Here is a 20,008-nt window from a genome sequence, read left to right as displayed (position 1 = left end):
GTGACCTCATGGCGCGTTCTGCTCCCCACCCCAGGAGCCGGAAGGACCAGAAGGAGTGGAGAACTGGCTGACGGGGCCACTGTTGGGAAATGCTGGGTAATTTGAGATGCCCTGGAGTTTGGACCCGCTCAGCTAATAGGTGGTGGGCAGGACTCTGGGAAGCACAAGAGGTGGAGCCAGGTGGCTTCTTTGTCCGGACACTCCTGCCTTCCCCTCTCTCAGCCTCCCATTCCTTTCCCTCTGTGACTCGTAAAAGTGACTCCATTTCAGGGAAAGAGGATTCGTGTGGACTGAGGCAGAAGCCTCAGTGGACGGGCTGGGGAAGGCACCATGATGCCCTCCACTCCCTCCCACAAAGGGGCCGCCTGTTCTGAGTGCAAAGGACCCCTGGAGGATGCAGTGACCGCCACCTGTGGACACACCTTCTGCTGGCACTGTCTCCCCCCACCCTCCCAGATGGGTGCCCAGCCCTCCGGCAGGGTCCTGCTCTGTCCCCTCTGCAAGGAGAAGCAGCAGACCGAGACCCTCTTGGTCCCCGTGCCCCTGGGCCCTCCGGGGGAGACTTACTGCGAGGAGCATGGTGAGAAGATCTACTTCTTCTGCGAGAATGATGCCAAATTCCTCTGTGTGTTCTGCCGGGACGGTCCCTCCCACCAGGCCCATGTCGTGGGCCTCCTGGACGAGGCCATCCAGCCCTACCGGGTAAGAAGGGTAGGGTCAGCTTGGGGCTGTTTGAGGCAGGACAGTACCCCAAGGTGGTGAAGGGAATAGGGCGGGGATCTTCATGAAGGGCACAGCTTCCACATCAGGGGACCCCAAGGCTGTTGGGACCCTGGGGCAGTTTCAGACTGAGGGGGATGTGGTTCCTTCCACTTGGATGCGTGGCCTTTCACGTCTTGGGGAAATTCAGCTCCAGCCCTGAGAAGACCTCGCGGTGATGGAGCACAGAGAATTGTAGCCATGGCTTCACTCTCTAGGGAAGGAAGGAGAGCAGGCTGTCCTGCAGGTCACGGGCAGGGTGGCCTTTGTCTCCCTAGATCCAGACTGGATATGGGGTCTAGCAAGGCCCTGACTGCTGGAGCTCAGAGGGAAGACAGGGATGGGGAAGGCATCCAACAAGCACTGCTCTTCTTTTTGAGAAAGGGAGGTGTGGCAGTACAGCAGCCCATCTGGTCTTGGGGACATTATGCACTCCTGTCTGCCCCTCAGATCTCTCTCTTGTCACTCAGTCACCAGGTCTGGAAGTGGCCTCCTCAGAAATATCTCTCATCTTTCCCTCTGCATTTCCCCCACTGCCGAATTCAGGCTCTCACCATCTGCCACCCAGAGGCTCCAACAAGGTCCCTGTCTGCATTCTTACCTTTCCCCTCACCCTCCAAACTGCTGCGAGGCAGAGCTTCCCAAAACACAAAGCCCATAATGTCGCTGCCCTGCTCACAATCATTCTGTGTATCTAGTGCCCAAAGAAATCTCAAGTCTTTAGCAAGTCATTCAAGGCCACTTGGTGTCGGGATCCTGCCTTTATCTGTCAGCCACCCTGCCCAGGCACCATGTGTCCAGACAAACTGACCGTTATGTACCTGCTGTTTGCTGAATTAACACTCTTTCCTGCTTCTAATACTTTTCTGAATGTGAAAAGCTGTCCTCCTGGAAAGCTCTCCTCTCCCCTGACTCTTTTTTTTTAAGCCATTTTACCAATATTTAAGTGTACAGTTCAGAAGCATTAAGTACTCTCCTCCCCCTCTCTTACCCAACTGGAAATTTATCTTTCAAGGCCCACTGTAGCCGGTTTCTGCTTTCGACAAACTTCCCTTGTCCCTACAGGCAGAATTGTCCCCTCCACTGTGCTCCCATCTCACTGTGTGCACACCTTGATTATTGCATTTGTCTATCTGTATTTTTTTAAACAAGTTTTTTTTTTTAATTTAATTAATTTATTTATTTATTTTTGGCTGTGTTGGGTCTTCATTTCTGTGCGAGGGCTTTCTCTAGTTGCGGCGAGCGGGGGCTACTCTTCATCGTGGTACGCGGGCCTCTCACTGTCGCAGCCTCTCTTGTTGCGGAGCACAGGCTCAGTAGTTGTGGCTCACAGGCCTACTTGCTCCGCGGCATGTGGGACCTTCCCAGACCAGGGCTCGAACCGTGTCCCCTGCATTGGCAGGCAGATTCTCAACCACTGCGCCACCAGGGAAGCCCTGTCTGTATTTTAATCACTTGTGACCGACTCCATCTCTAGAGGGTGGTCTTTTTTTCCTAATATATTTATTTTTATTTGTTTATTTATTTTAGTTTTTGGCCGTGCTGTGCAGCTTGTGAGATCTTAGTTCCCCAACCAGGGATTGACCCCAGGGCCCGGGCAGTGAGAGCACCATGTCCTAACCACTGGACCGACAGGGAAGTCCCGATGGTGGTCTTGTAGGGACAGGAGCTGGGCCTTTTCCACCTTTGAATTCCTCAGCACTTAATGGTGTGCCTGGAACATGGTAGACAATTAATACCTGTGAGTTGAATTATGAATTAAGCCACCTCTTTCTGCCCATTCTTCTCTCCACAGGACCGTCTCAGGAGTCGGCTGGAAGCTCTGAGAATGGAGAGAGATGACATTGAAGACATGAAAAGGCAGGAAGACCGGAAGCTCCAAGTGCTCCTGGTAAAGGCCACATCACTGGCCGCCTTCTCCTTTGGGGGTTTTCTTTTTTTTTTCTTTTCTTTTTAATTAATTTCAACTGTTTGATTTCTATTTGGTTGTTTTCCAAATATGCTTTTTCAGTTTTCTTTTTTTTTTCTCTCTTTCAAATTAATTATTTTTCCTATTATTCCCATTGTCTTTAAACCTTTTAAACATATTTCTAATATGTGAAGTTTATGTGATATTTAATTTATTCTGACCCTTCATCCTGTTAGCTTATTTTCTTGTGAGCTTTCCTTGCAGTTCTCACATTTGGGGATCCCACATCTGGGGTGTCTCCAGTCAGCACCTTTCTTTCTTTGTTCCGAGGGGGCAGGGTGGATGGTCCACATAGGAGTGAGGGCCATGTGATCAGCCAGTATCTGGAAGGAGCACTGGCTTCTCAGTTTGATCACTCCTCTGGATCCTTCTCTTGTTTACTTCTGGTCCTAAGAAATTCCCAAATTTTCCCATCAGCTCTGTTGGGCATTTTAAGGATTCTTGTAACTTTTGATAATTTTCAGTTGTCTGCATTAAATGACTTTTGGGAATATATATAATTTTGTTCTAAAACATCAAATATCCACCTAGCATCCATGAGCAAAATATTTCACACAGACATTTGTGACAGAACAGTGTCTTGTAAGAAATCCTGATTTTCTTCATTTAGAACACTGCTCCCCCCATATATCATGTGATAACGTTGTTATTTGTAGAGTGTAACTATTTTCTTAATTCTTGAAAGTGTTTTTATGTTTTGCACAAATTTCTGAAGTGATAATCCTCCACTCTAATGAATAACACATGTACATGGCCAGAATTACTGTTTTTCTTTTCTTTCTTGTAAGGGTGCGTTTTTCTCCCCCAACCCCAGTTTATTAAGGTATAATTGAGAAATAAAAATGCATATGCTTAAGGTGTGCAACATGATGTTTTGACATATGTATACATTGTTTCCTGTAACATTAAGGTAGTTTTGGTAGAATTAGGTGAATTTAGTCTTTTGTCTCTAGTTTCAATGCTTCCTCCTTTGCATTTCTTTGACTCTGTAAAAGTAATCTCAGTTTGGATTTTCTGTCTAAAACAGTAGCTATTTAAAATGATCCTAAGTTCAATTTTCATACAGCTAGGTAGTACTTATTGGTTATACATTAACTGATGGTTTTTAAAATTATTACTCCCAGTGCTGAGAAAATATGACCTGTAGGATTTCATAAAGTTAATGGCACATTTTTTAGGCCTAAAACCTTGCAATGTTAAATAATATTTTCTGAAATATTAAATGTTAAATAATATTATTTGAAAATAATAATTTAATTTAATAACTTGATTTATTTGAAAATAATAATTTTCAAATAGTATTTGAAAATTATGTCCATATTCCATTTAGTGCTCAAAAATGCATTTCATAAGTCTACCTGACTAGTCAAACTTCAGAATAAAGTTATTTGACACTTTATTTATTTGTTTTTAAAATTCACTTTATTTAAACAAAAACAATTTACCCATTTCTCCCACTTGGAAATCCCCATTTAGGGATTTTCTTAACAGACTCTGGGGAAGCTTGTTGTCTAGTATCCATTGCCTAGCTGGGAAGAACGGGCCAACTGTTCTTATTCACCTCCCTGCCTCTGCAGAAGGGCATTTGGGGTCAAGGTTATGGAATCCCAGAACATGAGAGCTGGAAGTGGTTCTGACATCTTCTAATCCCGGATCCGTCTTGCCAGCCATTATTTTTCAGAGCAGAAAATTGATGTCCAGAAAAGTGCTGCTCCCAAGGTCAGACGGCAAAGCCGTCTCATAATGAAATGGCTAGAGCCTGGGTCTCTTGACCCTTAGTCCATTGCTCTTCCCATTACAGTCTGTCTGCCTGAAAGCATTGCCTTCAGATAGGAAGCTTGGGACCAGAAAGTGTGTATCAGTGTCACATTCCAGTACTGACCACAAGGCTGACCCCGAGGACAGTAGGCTGATGGTGAGGTGATATCTGCCTCCCTCCCATCTCTTCTCTCGTGCTACAAAATTTTCCGGGAGGAAATCCACAGTGTGGGAATTTCTGGTCCCTTGACCAAGGAGACAGAGTTTGGGGACAGGAAGGTGTCTCCAGCATCCCTCAACTCCCATCAAAATATGCCCTGTAGGGCTTCCCTGGTGGCGCAGTGGTTGAGAGTCCGTCTGCCGATGCAGGGGACACGGGTTCGTGCCCCGGTCCGGGAAGATCCCACATGCCGCGGAGCGGCTGGGCCCGTGAGCCATGGCAGCTGAGCCTGCGCGTCCAGAGCCTGTGCTCCGCAACGGGAGAGGCCACGACAGTGAGAGGCCCGCGTACCGCAAAAAAAAAAAAAAAAAAAAAAAAAAAATGCCCTTTTTGCTTCAATTGCTCTCTAAGAGATCATCTCCACCTGACTCTAGGGATGGTATGGGAGGGTTAGGATGGTATTGCAGATGTGGAAGGATGTTTGAAAAGTTCAACATGGCTCTGAGAGTATAATGTGCATTATTATTAGAATCTCTAGGTGAGACAAGAGCATCGCCCTCATCGTTGGTAAGTTTATCCTGACACCTACCTCCTTGTACCACAGTATTATTTGGGAGAATGAATTTTGGAACTAGTTACTCTTTATCCCTTTTAATCAAGTTCATAGATGATCCTCTGGGAGCCCAGCTCTGTGAGCTTCTCCCTAACCATGCCTGTCTTTCTACCCCTCGTAGACTCAGATTGAAAACAAGAAGCAGCAGGCGGAAGCAGCTTTTGAGAGGTTGCAGCAGGAGCTGGGGGAACATCAGCATCTCCTGCTGGCCAGGCTGATGGAGCTGGAGCAGCAGATCTGGAAGGAGAGGGATGAGTATATCGTGAAGCTCTCTGAGGAAGCTGCCCGGCTTGGAGCCCAGGTCAAAGAGCTGGAGGAGAAGTGTCAGCAACCAGCAAGTGAGCTTCTACAAGTGAGAGACCGCCCACCAGCTCGTGGGAAAGGAGAGGGAGTCCACAGGAAGGGGACGCCATATTGGGGGCTGGAAGATGCTGGAGAAAGACAGGAAAGGGAAGCGGAGATGACTTCTAATGAGAGGGACTGATGGTTATTGGGTTCCTTCGGCCCAGAGAGGTTACGGAGATGTAGTCCCAAAAAGGTTGGATGACTTTCCCGTGTCACACACCATGGTCATGCCAAGGGCTTTGGAGTGAACTTTGTAGTCAAGGGCTTGAGCGTCAGCTCATCTAGCTGTGTGACATTGGCAAATCTTGTAACCTCTCTAAACATGGGGATAGTCATAGCACCTCCCTCATAGGGTTGTTGCAAAGACTGTAAAAAAAAAATTCATGCAAAATGTTTAGCGTAGTCCCTGGCTCACTAAAAGGACTCAGTAAACAGTGCCTGTTGTGATTATCATTATATTATCCTGTTTCACATCAGGTCTGTCTGATAACTGAAGGCCTGGTCCTGCTAACCACCATCTCCTAATTGTTGGAGGCAGAACACACTCCTAGGATGAGGCTGAGACAGAGAAAGCAGCTCAAATGAACTGACAACACAGTCCCACATAAGTATGGAAGCATGATGTAAATGAACAGTCTGATGAGTAGGTAATTAGAAAGATCACCTCTCTGGAGGAGGAGAGTTTTGAGCTGATATGCTAAGGAAGAAAGGATGTACAGAATCCCTGATGGGAAGGATGTGTGGAAACTAAGTGTATCTTTTTCTTTTGTAGGATGTCAGAGTCAACCAGAGCAGGTAGGGCTCACTGCCCAGTCCCACCTGCTTTACACTTGACATTGAGACTGAAGGGGGAGGGGCACTCACTGACTCCCCCCACCCCGCCCCCACAGGTGGCTACTCAGAAAAGCAAAAGCACTCCGACAGATACACTTTCATCCACTCACACATAAACAGCCCCAATTTACTAAGGTTTGTATTCTAAGGTTCCTTTTAAAACATTGTTTGGTATTGGGGACGCACATTTTTCCCTGAGAAGTGAAGTTATAAATAATAATTACGTTAAGCTGATCCAGGAACATTTTATTTAATCCCTGAAATTATTAGTGCTTAAGTCAGTGTTTTTTTGTGTGGTTTTTTTTTTTTTTTTGCGGTACGTGGGCCTCTCACTGTTGTGGCCTCTCCCGTTGCGGAGCACAGGCTCCAGATGCGCAGGCTCAGTGGCCATGGCTCACGGGCCCAGCCGCTCCGCAGCATGTGGGATCCTCCCAGACCGGGGCACGAACCCGTGTCCCCTGCATCGACAGGTGGACTCTCAACCACTGCGCCACCAGGGAAGCCCTTAAGTCAGTATTTAACACTGTTTAAAATGTCAGTCTAAAAAAAATAATAAATTAAAAAAATAGCCTAAGGGGAAATATTTTGTATAGAATATGATAAGCACAAAACTTGGGAAGACCAGTCTGTTCTTTCAATCATTTTTCCCACTCAACTTTCCCATTTCTTCAAAATTGCAAATGCTACAATAAAAGGACAGCAACCAGCAGCTGAGAGGCATTACTAATAGCAGGGCTCCTTTCCTTTCTAAGCATCAGCAGTCTGCCGTGGGCTGAGCAGAGACACAGCAGCTGGGGAAGACTTCTCATATATTGTGTGCCCATGTATGTGTAGGGGGGCTGAACTCAGCTGTCCATGAATCAGGAAGTTCTCTAAACATACTTTCAAAGAGTGTCAGAGATTTAGATCTAGAAGGGCCTTCAAGGTCTTCTGGTCTGATGAAGAAGCTAAAACCTAGAGGGGAAGTGCTTGCTCCAGGTCACACAGAGACTGACAAGCAAAGACTGAGCTGGAACCAGAATTGAGGGCTTTTTCACTGCAGTATAGGATTTCTTTCATCTCCTTTTTTCAATCCCTTTCCCTTTGTACTAAACAGCACACAAATTAGACTGTGTAAGGCTGTTTTTCAAATGGTACTGTACCGCCCTCTAGCGGCTAATGATCTCTTCCCTTTTGGTCCCCACAGGTCCATTCTCTTAAAGCACCTACCTCTAATTCTTGAGGAGAGGTTACCATTTGTTCCTCTTAGGTCTAGCTGAAATGCTCTTGCTTTAGTAGCTACACATTTCCAGCAAAGATAAAGGGATGATACTCAATCTAATTATTCACCACAGATGCCAAGATTCTTTAGTCTGATTTTAGCCTCATTGGGTCTGGATGACCCAAACATTATTTTTGGAATTAGAACCTAACTGGTTACCAACTTGTCTGCAGGTATGAGATGAAGACTTTTGTGAGTCCAGAGGCCATTTCTCCTGACCTTGTCAAAAAGATCCGCGATCTCCACAGGAAAATACTCACCCTCCCAGAGATGATGAGGGCATTCTCAGGTAAACCCGAAGGGGCAGCAGCTTTCCCCATTCCCATCAGTTGCCCATCTGCCTTCCATCCAGTTCCATCTTTCCCCACCTTCCAAACCTGGCTCAAGACATCTTCCATCCCTTAGGCCCTCCTTTAGTGATCCCACTCTGCCCAGGGAGACCATTCCCTCGAGCATCTCCTCTCCCCAAGGACTGGCACTTCACTGAGAGGCAGGAAGGTGAGGACTGCATCTCTTTCATAGCAGAAGCCGAGTCTTCTCCTGTTCCTGATCTCACATTGTTCCCAGGCCACACCACCCTTTTGGGTGCCTATAAGAAATAATAAGTCACAGATCTTTCTATTTTTGCTTCCCTCAGAAAACTTGGTGCATCATCTGGAAACAGATACAGGTAAACACTTGGGGGTTTCGGGGGCTGTTCTTTCCTTTATCCGTTTGTGAATTCATCCTTTCAATCCAAGGCAGCAAACAGAGCAATTAAAGATATGAACTCTGGAGCCCGATTGCTTGGGTTCTCTATTCCAGCTTTTGCTCGTTATGAGACACTAACAAGTCATTAAGCCTCTTTGTCCCAGTTTCTTTATCTATAAAATAGAAAATGTAATAGTACCACCCCACAAGTAGCTGAAGATAAATGAATTCATGTATGCAAAAAGCTTAGTACGATGCCTGGCACATAGTAAGTGCTCAATTAATATTAGTTACTTGTATAGATATTATTTATTCAAAAATATTTATCAAGTGCTTGGGGTTTTTTTGTCCAGCATTGTGCTGGACTCTTTATTGACTTGGACAAATATTGAACAATTTTTAAAATAGCATTTACTTTTAAATTGGTGCTTAATTTAGAAACTATTCCCAAAACATCACCTCATTCTGCTTCTCAAATTAATGTGCAGAAAACTCACCTGGGGATTTGTTAAAATGCGGTTTCTGATTCACTAGGCCTGGGATGGGGCCCAAGATTCTGCATTTCTAACAAGCTCCCAGGCACAGTGGATGCCCCTGGTCCATGGACCCCACTTTGAGAAGCAAAGCATTATAGCACAGCACCACTTGCGGGTCAGGTAGAGCTGTCATCCTCTGCCTCCTGGAACAAAAGGGGGAACTGATGTTCTGAGAAGCCGGGACAATGGCAGGCTGCACAAGGCCGGTGCTCCTTCTGCCTTGCACTCACAGCACACGTGCTCTAGGGGCATTTTTTTGTGGCGCCAGCTCTGTTGATGGCCACGCCTTCCTCCCAATAGGGGTTGTCACTCTGGACCCTCAGGCCGCCAGCCAGAGCCTGGTCCTCTCCGAGGACAGGAAGTCTGTGAAGTACACCCTGCGGAAGCAGAACCTGCCCGACAGCCGCCTGCTCTTCGAGGGTCTCCCGGTGGTGCTGGGCTCCCCCGGCTTCTCCTCGGAGCGCCACCGCTGGCAGGTGGAGGTGCAGCTGGGGGACGGCGGCGGCTGCACGGTGGGGGTGGTCGGGGAGGAGGTGAGGAGGAAAGGGAAGCAGGGTCTGAGCGCCGAGGAGGGTGTCTGGGCGGTGATCCTCTGCCACCAGCAGTGCTGGGCCAGCACCTCGCCGGGCACCGACCTGCCGTTGAGAGAGATCCCGCGCTTCGTGGGCGTCTCCCTGGACTACGAGGCGGGGCGCTTGGCCCTGCTCAACGCCGAGACCCAGGCGCCCATCTTCACCTTCACCGCCTCCTTCTCCGGCAAAGTCTATCCTTTCTTCGCTGTCTGGAAAAAAGGTTCTTGCCTTACTTTGAAAGGCTGAGGCTGAGCGTCCGAAGGGCGGTGCAGCGCCCGGGGATCCAGCTCCAAGCCCTGGGCGAGTCGTCGTGCCCAAGACGGCGGGAGGACACGGGATCTCCGAGTCCCTGTGGCTTTGTAATTTTTTCACTTTATTTATCTTATGTCCTTCAACTCCCTGACGTTCCTGGTCCCCTCTGCTGACGCTCCTGCCTTCTGTGCACCTCCGAGTGGAGAACCAGAGGCAGGCGGGGCTGTGCCCAGGACACCAGCAAAGCTGGGGAGCCAGTGGGTTTTTAAGGGGAAAAAAAATCTAAAATAAAACTGTTTAAAGCTTCAGAATAACCGTCATGGGAAAAAGCAGAATTTTGTGGAGTTTGCACTAATTTTTTCAGTTGCCTGTTTTTATTTGGGCTTACACATGGAGATACTTCCGCCTTTACAGACCTTAGGGCCTCTTCATCCAGCCCCGGGTGGACCCAGGTCACCTTCCTTTCTGCTCGCTTCTCTTTCTCATAGAGAATGTCCTAATTAAGTGGGCCACCCACCCAGACTCCTGCGTTTCATGTGTCTAATCAGTGCTCATGGGGCTGAAGGAAAGGCTTAAAGCCAGTGGAATCTCTGTGACCCAGATACATCCTGCCGGTTCTTTTACTCAGGACTTGCCTGAGGGCAGTCTAGCCAGATCCCATTCTTCAATAAAATGAGGCTTGTGTTCAGTTCTTAACTAACCTCTTAAATATGTATTATTGTTACTGTTGTTACTATTATTGGACACAGAAACTAACCACACATTAAAATACCTTCACAAAGTATGAATCTCTGTAATGAAGATTCTCACACCACCTCCACCCTTTCTGATTCTAGCTCCCTTTCAAGTTTAACACTTACATTCCCACCCTCCCACCCCAAGCTCCAAAAAAATCTACATTCATCCCCAGTCAGGTTCCCTCTAGTATAGATCTATGTGCAAGATTACCTTTTGTATAGTATGAGCCCTGCTCCTGAAGTGTGGGGTCAGATGGCTTAAAGATACTCTAAGCGCTGGTACCATATGTGAATTTCATTACAAAATTGTAATACGAATCACTGGGATGTGAATAATTACCCCTAATTTAACTGAGCAAATAGAAGTCCTTGATACAAAAGAAGCCAGAGGTATTGGGATTTCTTCTGTCACCTTGTGTGACAGGCAGAACCACGCTGTGTTTAACCCAGAAAAATCTCAAATTGTTTGGTAGTCCAACCTAGCAGTAGTAGTAACAGTAGTAGTATTGCCTAATGTTTATTATAAAAGTAGTATATACTGTACTCCTGGTTTTAAAAAGATTCAAACATTTTCAAAGAGTTAAAAGTCCCTCTCTCCAATTCACTTACTCTTATCACATCTTGTAGAAAACCACTGGTAAAACATTTTTGTTTATCCTGCCAGTTTTGTAGACAAGTGTATTTAGCTTTTTTTTTTCTTAACAGATATGAGATTATACCATAACTTTTCTTCGCAATCCTCCCCCTCAAAGAAAAACGATATGCAGCACATGCCTCATTGTAACACTTGTCAAACATTACCCAAGTCAAAAGTTATTTTTCAAAAATACACATCTTCCTTTGAACCTTTTAACAAACCTGTGAAATACAGAGGACTTACTTTGTTTTTCTCGTTCTGTGGTTGAGAAAACTGGCACAAGTTAAAGGAACTTGTCTGACAGGTTTCCCAGCTGGTCTTTGTAATCTTCAGGAAGTGGAATCCGAAGGTCCTGGTCCTTGGTGCCTCAGTCCAGTGACCTTACGAAGAAGCTCAGACTTTCCAAACAGACAGGTCATGATGGGGCTTTGTTTCATTTTTTCTGCCCTGAACTAGTGTTTTTGTCAGACAAGACTTTTTGGTTGAGTATGAAAGAGAAAAAAACAAATGAACGACTTACACTGTATTTCCAAGCCTCTAGTACTTCTCATTTTAGGGTGGTCCAGGAAACGTAGGGGCATGGATATGCATATTTAGAGGCTCTGGGCCAAAATAAAATTGCCCTGTATAAAGAAAAAAGAATTTAGAAGCCTGAGGGGAAGGTTTAGGGGTAGCCAAGACCCAAGGATGAGGACCGAGAGCTGCCTGGAGGAAAATAATCCATTTGGTGGCCCCCCTGGAGGGTCTGAGTGTTTGTGCTGTAAATCCGTCCTTGTATCTCCTCTACAGGTTCCTCAGCACAATCTCCATTGATCTTAATACTTCTGTTAGCATTGCTGTTTTCTGGGAACGTGAGAGTGATGTGTTCTGTCCACTACTGGGCAGGAGGCAAAAAGAGATGCCACATCTTCTTTATCCACTCCGCTGTTGGTGGACATTTAGGTTGCTTCCATGTCCTGGCTATTGTAAATAGTGCTGCAATGAACATTAGGGTGTGTGTATATTTTTGAATTACGCTTTTGAATTGTGTTTTCTCTGGGTATATGCCCAGGAGTGGGATTGCTGGGTCATACGGTAGTTCTATTTTTAGTTTCTTAGGGAACCTCCATACTGTTCTCCAGAGTGGCTGTATCAATTTACGTTCCCACCAACAGTGTAAGAGGGTTCCCTTTTCTCCACACCCTCTCCAGCATTTACTGTCTGTAGATTTTTTGATGATGGTCATTCTGAAGATGTGGTACATATATACAATGGAATATTACTTGGCCATAAAAAGGAACGAAATTGTATCATTTGCAGAGACGTGGATGGACCTAGAGACTGTCATACAGAGTGAGGTAAGTCAGGAAGAGAAAAACAAATATCATATATTAACGCATATATGTGGAATCTAGAAAAATGGTAAAGATGAGCTTATTTGCAAAGCAGAAATAAAGACATAGATGTAGAGAACAAATGTATGGATACCAAGGGGGAAAGGGGTGTGTGTGTGTAGGGGGGGTGATGAATTGGGAGATTGGGATAAAAAAAAATGACAGGGCTTCCCTGGTGGTGCAGTGGTTGAGAGTCCGTCTGCCGATGCAGGGGACACGGGTTCGTGCCCCGGTCCAGGAAGATCCCACATGCTGCGGAGCGGCTAGTCCCGTGAGCCATGGCCGCTGAGCCTGTGCGTCCAGAGCCTGTGCTCCGCAACGGGAGAGACCACAACAGTGAGAGGCCCGCATACCACACAAAAAAAAAAAAGTGACAGAGAGAGAGAGAGCCCTCATAAGAGCTGCCAGTCTGCTGGATTACATACACTTGAGGTGGCTTAGAGGACCAGAGGGGGTGATTATAGGGAACTTGAGGGGCATCTCTCCGAAGCCCAAGAACGGTGATTAAAGCAGGCTGGATGTGATGGGAACTGGAGCTGTGGCAATGCATCATCTCTGGTCCACTTGCTTGGCTCTGCGTGTGGGGCGCATTTTTCAGTCTATGGGCGGACTTGCTGGCTTTACTCGTGTCCTTTATTTTCCTGCTCACTTCAGTTCTTTCTTTTATTCTGGCTTCCAGTTTAGAGTTAACTCAATAATACTCCTTCATTCTAGGTAGATAATCATCAGCCCATGCAAGGTCTTCTTGTTTTATTTATATTTTCTCCTTTATCTCCAATTCTCATTCACATTGTCCTCACCCCTGCAGGCAGCTACTCTCTAGTGTTTTCCATGTATCCTTGGATACAGAGGGATCTTTGAATATATAAATAGTACGGCACTAGATCTGTTTCTTACTTTTTAAAACCCAGTACCATGATTTTTAAGATCTAATTGTGTTGCTGTATATACATCTAGTTTATAGCTTCTAATTGCAGAATCGTATTCTACAATACACATCACCGCATTTTATTATATTTTCTTTTGGCAAAGGGCTTCTGGGTTACCTCCATCTGCCTATGACAACAAGCAATGCTGTGATGGACTTCCCTGGTGGCCCAGTGGTTAAGCCTCCGCGCTTCCACTGCAGGGGGCATGGGTTGGATCCCTGGTCAGGGAACTAAGTTCCCACATGCTGCGCAGTGTGGAGGGGGGAAAAAAAGCAATGCTGTGATGAACAGCCTAATACTCTTCCCCATGTAAGAGCCTAAGATACAGCCCAGGAGAGGATGGCTGGTATTTACACACTTAATTTCCTTAATTACCACCAAATTGCTCCCCAGAACGGCTATATCCATTTACACTTCCGCCAGAGGGGCTCTGAGATTTCTGCTCCCCTGTAACAGGGAAGAGCTAAATCAGACTCCATGTTGGATCTGTTTCTTTGACTTTCACACATAATGGCCTGACTCAGGGAACCCTGCTCCTCTGCCTGACTGTTGAACTAAAGTGCCTTTGTTCAGCTCACAAGGAGACAATCTGACCCTGCCCACCTGTAAATGGATGTAATTAACACATCCCCTCACCTGGGCTGGCCATTCCAGGACAGGTTTCGCAAGACTGATGCCCCTTTTTACTTTACTTCCTCACTGCCTCTCCCTCTATATTTTGCCTTTTTGCTTTACTTCCCTCTCTGATTCTATAAAAGAAACTGGCATCCAGACCCCATAAGATGGTTTTTCAGAGACACTAGTCTGCCATCTTCTCAGTCTGCTGGCTTTCCGAATAGTTGTATTCTTTGCCTCAACACTTCGCCTCCTGATTCCTCGGCCTGTAGTGGGGTGGTGAGCGGGAGCTTGGACTCTGTAACACCCCACCTCACCTCAACAATAGGTACTATCAAACTTGCTAAATTCTGGAAACCTGCTGACTGTAAAGTGATCTCTCACTACTGTTTTATTTTTGTCTTTTTCTGACTTCCCGTGAGGGTGCATATCTTCTGGAATTTTCTGTCTTTTACTCATTATTCAGTTTTCCATCTTCCTTTTGTTGACTTCCAGGAATTTCTTGCATATTTAGACATTAACCTGCTCATTTTAGACTTGAAAATATGACTCATTTGTTAACTTTGATAATGGTGTTATTCATTAGGTTAAAATCTCGAATTTTGTAATAAATTTCATAAATTTTCACTTTGTGATTTATGTTTTTAAGGTCTTTTTCACCATCACAAGATCACAACTCTCACCCTTCAGAACCTACCGTAGCTATTCCAACTCCAAATTCCAGAGAAAGGCTTTTGATTGGCTCAGTGCTAATTTTTGTGCCAGATTGCAAGTCACTAGCCAGTGTGTCTGGATGACACTTGATAAGATGTCCATCTCAGGGCCAATCGTTGTGGCCAAGATACCTGGTAAGTTACTTAATGCCTCTGAATCTTAGTCTCCTCAAGTGAAAAAGAGATTAAAAAGAACAAAAAAACCTGTTCTATCAGATTATTATGAGTTTTAAATGGATTATCAACTTACTATGGTTCTGGAACCCAATTCCAATGTGGGGCAGCAGCAGGGGGATGGGATGGTTTCCCCACATCACCAGCAATTCTCTGGACACGAGCCACGTGTCCTACAAGTCAGCTCAATTCTGACACTATCTACCTGGAGATAGCATCAGATTCCACAGGTTAGGGATTCAGTCCCACAGGACCATCCTCCACTTCAGAGGCCAGTTGCAAGTCCAGGTTGTTACCTGTACATCTGACCTACTGGCTATAAATCAGAGGTTCCCACGACCCCATCCTTGGGTTCAATCAACGTTCTAGTGTGGCTCACAGAACTCAGGAAATCTGCTCACTCACTAGATTACTGATTTATTACAAAGGATATTAAAGGGCATGAATCAATATCCAGATGAAGAGATACATAGGGTGAGGTCTCAGACAAAGGGGCTTCTGTTGTTGTGGAGTTTGGGGCCCAGCATAGTGGCACATGGAAGCATTCTTTTTCCCCACCTGGAAGCTCTCCGAACTCCCTCCCTTTTGGGTTTTTATGGAGGCTTCATCACACAGGCACAATTGATTAACTCGCTGGCCATTGGTGATTGATTCAACCTCTAGGCCCTCTCCCCTCCCTGGAAATCAGGGGAAGAGACTGAAAGTTCCACCCCTTTTCCTGGTTGGTTTCCCTGGCAACCAGCCCCAATCCTTAGTTGATTTCCAAAAGTCACCTCATTAACATAAAGCCACTTGTTATTCATAACAAGCCACCCATTTCACCGTTATGGCTCTGAAGCATTTTCAGGAACTGAGGACAAAAGATCAAATATTATAACAAAAGATGCTACCATTGTTTTTATCCTTCAGGAAATTCTGAGGGTTTAGGAAGCTGTGAGCCAGAAACTGTGTACAAAGACCAAACATATATGAGAAATACATCTGAATGACCAAATATATATATATATATTTTTTTTTTTAATACGTTTATTTATTTATTTAATTTTTGGCTGTGTTGGGTCTTCATTGCTGCACGCGGGCTTTCTCTAGCTGTGGCGAGCAGGGGCTACTCTTCATTGCGGTGCGCGGGCTTCTCACTGCGGTGGCTTCTCTTGCTGCGGAGCACAGGCTCTAGGCACACGGGTTTCACTAGTTGTGGCATTCAGGCTCAGTAGTTGTGGCATGCAGGCTCAGTAGTTGTGGCACACGGGCTTAACTGCCCTGCGGCATGTGGGATCTTCCCAGGCCAGGGCTCGAACCTGTGTCTCCTGCATTGGCAGGCGGATTCTTAACCACTGTGCGCTTGGCATTTAGTAAGCAGCTAATGTTGCTCGTGAAGTTGGGGCAAATTCCCTTAGAATGAGACCCTGGAAGGAAGCTCAGTGATTGATGTCTCAGATGACTGGTCTGCAGAGTCAGAATTACACTGGCATAAACTGCTCAGATGTGCACCAAACAGAACCTATTTATCAATAGAAGTAAAGAAATCCTCAGTTATCCTTTCTTTTTCTCATGTGTGATAGAGAAGTCTGTGGTCAAAGTCAAAAACTTGGGATAAGTCCAGCACTCTAGGACAAACATAACCGAGGTAGCAGAACTAGAACCTCAGATACTCAGAGCCAAGGGTGAAGGAAGGAGTGGAGCCAGGAGTGGCCTCTGATCACGGCCAACTTTCCTGCATCTCTAGGGCTGGATGTCCCCTGAATTCATAAAGAAGTGCAGCTTCATTGCCGGGGGTCAGAGTAGGCAATTAAAAAATAAATTAAAAAGAGGGCTTCCCTGGTGGCGCGGTGGTTGAGAGTCTGCCTGCCGATGCAGGGGACACGGGTTCGTGCCCCAGTCCGGGAAGATCCCACATGCCGCGGAGCGGCTAGGCCTGTGAGCCATGGCCACTGAGCCTGTGCGTCTGGAGCCTGTGCTCCACAACGGGAGAGGCCACAACAGTGAGAGGCCCACGTACTGCAATAAAATAAAATAAAATAAAATAAAGATGTATTCTAATTCACAGAAGAACAAAAAAATTAAACTAATGAGAACTGCCGTGTAGATTATCTTTAATTGGGGATTACGGGGCTATCACCAGTGAATATTATTTTTGTAAATTCTCTCCCACCGCCTTTAGAAAGAAGACACAAGGGCTAATCATCCTATGATGACAATAAAGGCATTGCCACCAGCACCAGCCCCTCACAGCAGTCTCTTTGTATAGGAATTCTGAGACTGGGTGAGTGGCTCTAAGAACTGTGCAGAAGAAACAGTGAATGCAAACAAGTCAAGGTGCCCCCCTGGAGATGTGAATGCCTACTGTTCTGATCTTGGCTCAGTCAATGACTTTGACCTTGGAAAAATCATCCAATTTGCCCAGGGCAAAGAGCAACAGGATCCCTTCTAACTCTGAGACCTCGTGACTTACCTCCTCTCCTCAGGGAGCTGTCCATCTAATGGAGTGAAGAGTGAGTGCTGCTTCTACCCCCTAAGTATCACCTTGTATCTCATAGGAATGGGGACTCATTTCAGATACTTCCTTCTAGGTCTCTTGGGAAAGCAATGACCTCACACCGTTGTGCTCTGTGAAAACCATGGGCTCTAGAAACACGAAGACCTTGATTCATACCCTGACTCAGGTTTTAGTTGTGTGACCTTTAGTGGTGAGACCTTAATCTCCCTGAGCTTCTAGACTCCTGGTCTGAAAACTGGGAACAAGAACCCACTTTAGGATTGTTATCAGGAATAAATGAGACAATACATGTAAAAGTGCCGAGCACATTGCCTGGTGCAGTGTAAGTATCAACAATGCTGCTGCTGCTGCTAACAATGACTTAAAATCTTGGTGCTGGGAAGAGCCTCAAGGGATGATCAGATCCAGGTTTCTATCTTTAGGCAGAATCTAAGGATGTCCTCTTACAGATAAGGCAAAATAAATTAATACAGAAAATTAAAGAAATGAGAAAATGGCTATTTCCTCCAGTAAATGAGACCCGGGGGGGAGGAGTGTCTTTTTTTTTTTCCCCCAAGAAGGTCAAGAGCTATCAGGGGCTACGTGTTCCTCAAAGGCCTCATTCTCTCCTCCTGAAGCATGCACCAGGATCACATCACCTTCCTTGTTATGCTACCTTCTGGGGCAAATTCATAGAGGCACTGCAGGTTTGCTATGGGAGTTTTTGAAATTTTCATCTTAAATTTATAGCTGATGAGTATAACTCGCCCTGAGCTTCACCATATTGTAAGCTATCATGTTAAAAAACAATTACATTTCTGCCAGTGGCACTATGAGTGATTGGTCAGATTTTTTTTTTTCCAGTTCCACAAGAAAACGGATGAGTACACTGACCTACTCATGGAATTTTGGTTTTACTCTTTAAATCCTGAGTGGCTGTGAGAGTCGAGACTGAGACTGGAATACAGCCAGGTCCCTGTGAGGAATACACATTCCGAGAAAGGATAAGTTGGGGGGAAACCACCCAGTGGCACAGGAGATAGGAGGGGAGCTTTTCCTGGGAATCCTTCTGAGAAACAGAATCCCTGGCCTAGTGTATGGATAATGGTTTTTTTGTTTGTTTGTTTGTTTTTGCGGTACGCGGGTCTCTCACTGCTGTGGCCTCTCCCGCTGCGGAGCACAGGCTCCGGATGCGCAGGTTCAGTGGCCATGGCTCACGGGCCCAGCCACTCCGCGGCATGTGGGATCCTCCCGGACTGGGGCATGAACCCGTGTCCCCTGCATTGGCAGGCGGACTCTCAACCACTGTGCCACCAGGGAAGCCCTGGATAATGTTTTCGTTTGTGGGATACGAACCCCCAAGCCAAAAAATAAATATAAAATGGTATTAGACCGGTATTACATCTGGGTTCCCTGGTTGAAGCACTGCATAGAATGCTCTCAAAAAGCCCTGCTGAAGAGGAGCTCAAAATAAGTTACTAAAAACACATGAAGAAATGACCCCCCTTCCACACCGGAAGACACAAACTAGAGGAGTACAACCCCAAGAACTTCAGCTATAGAACAATCTAAAAGAGACTAAAAATGGGAATTTTTAAATGATTAAAGAACGAAAAGGAAAGAAAAGAACACGAAAATCTAGTGCTAAGAACCAAGTAGAACTAGACATAAAAATATAAATGAAAATAGTCTTATTGACTTGGTCAAACAATAGATTAAATGCAGATGCAGAGACAGTTTGTGAATTGAGGATATAAATGTAAATGACAGAGAGATAACAAAATGGAAAAGCAGAGAAAAATTAAGACATCTGAAGAATGGAACGTGAAGCTCCAAAATATGACTTACAGGAGTTCCAGGAGGAGAGACGAGAGAAAATTGAGAGAAGCAGTATTGTAGGAGACACTGAGTCTGAGTTTCCCAGAACTGATAAGAGGTAGCAAGCATAGATTCAAGAAACGCAGGTACTGAACAGGATAAATAATGACAAACTTACCCCTAGACACAGAAACTGAACAAAAGAAAGACAGAAAAATCTGAAAAGTAGCAAGAAGGAGAAGACGTCCCAAGGAGCAAATCAACCGTCAGCAGACTTCTCAACGGCAACAACGGAGGCCATGGAATAGACCCTCGACCTTCTTTTTTTTTTACAGTGCAAATGCATTGGATTTTAATCTTTAATATCTAACATTGCTTTAGGACATGTTTTCTCTGAACCAGAAAAAGAATGCTAATTGCATAAAAATATAAACATAGAAAAAGTAGTTCTCCGTTTTCCCGGGGAAAAGACAGTAACTTCTAGAATACTCAAGTGTTTTGTTTTGATTATAAAGCCTTGGTCATCTCACCTATTAGCTCTGTAACATGCATATTTAAACATTAGACAACGTTAACAATTTATAAATGTAAGGTGCCATTACTGAGTAAGTAGATTCTCCTGTGAGTGGATGTGTCCCTTCTCCCACCAACTAGGCAGCAATATGGTTAGTTTAATTTCATGAGTACATGATCCATTGCTGCAAACGCTAATTCTCTTCTCCACCCTGTGCTTATCTGTGCATGTATGTGAGCTGGTTAGATCGCACGGGCAACCTCTCTAACTTCA

At 45.4% G+C, this 20,008-nt stretch overlaps 1 protein-coding gene across 1 annotated transcript; it reads left to right on the top strand.

Moving 5' to 3' along the window:
- Nucleotides 1-333: 333 nt before the first annotated feature.
- Nucleotides 334-9,743, top strand: TRIM15 (tripartite motif containing 15; the record flags this gene model as incomplete). Its single annotated transcript, XM_079713228.1, has 7 exons — nt 334-702; nt 2,555-2,650; nt 5,381-5,611; nt 6,377-6,399; nt 7,873-7,988; nt 8,337-8,369; nt 9,226-9,743. 7 exons carry the CDS (start codon nt 334-336, stop codon nt 9,741-9,743), a joined length of 1,386 nt encoding a protein of 461 aa, XP_079569354.1.
- Between the last annotated feature and the right edge of the window lie 10,265 nt (nt 9,744-20,008).

This window comes from Hyperoodon ampullatus, assembly GCF_949752795.1.
Source record: "Hyperoodon ampullatus genome assembly, chromosome: 10".
Classification (NCBI taxonomy): Eukaryota; Metazoa; Chordata; class Mammalia; order Artiodactyla; family Ziphiidae; genus Hyperoodon; species Hyperoodon ampullatus.
This window is presented reverse-complemented; position numbering and strand designations above follow the sequence as displayed.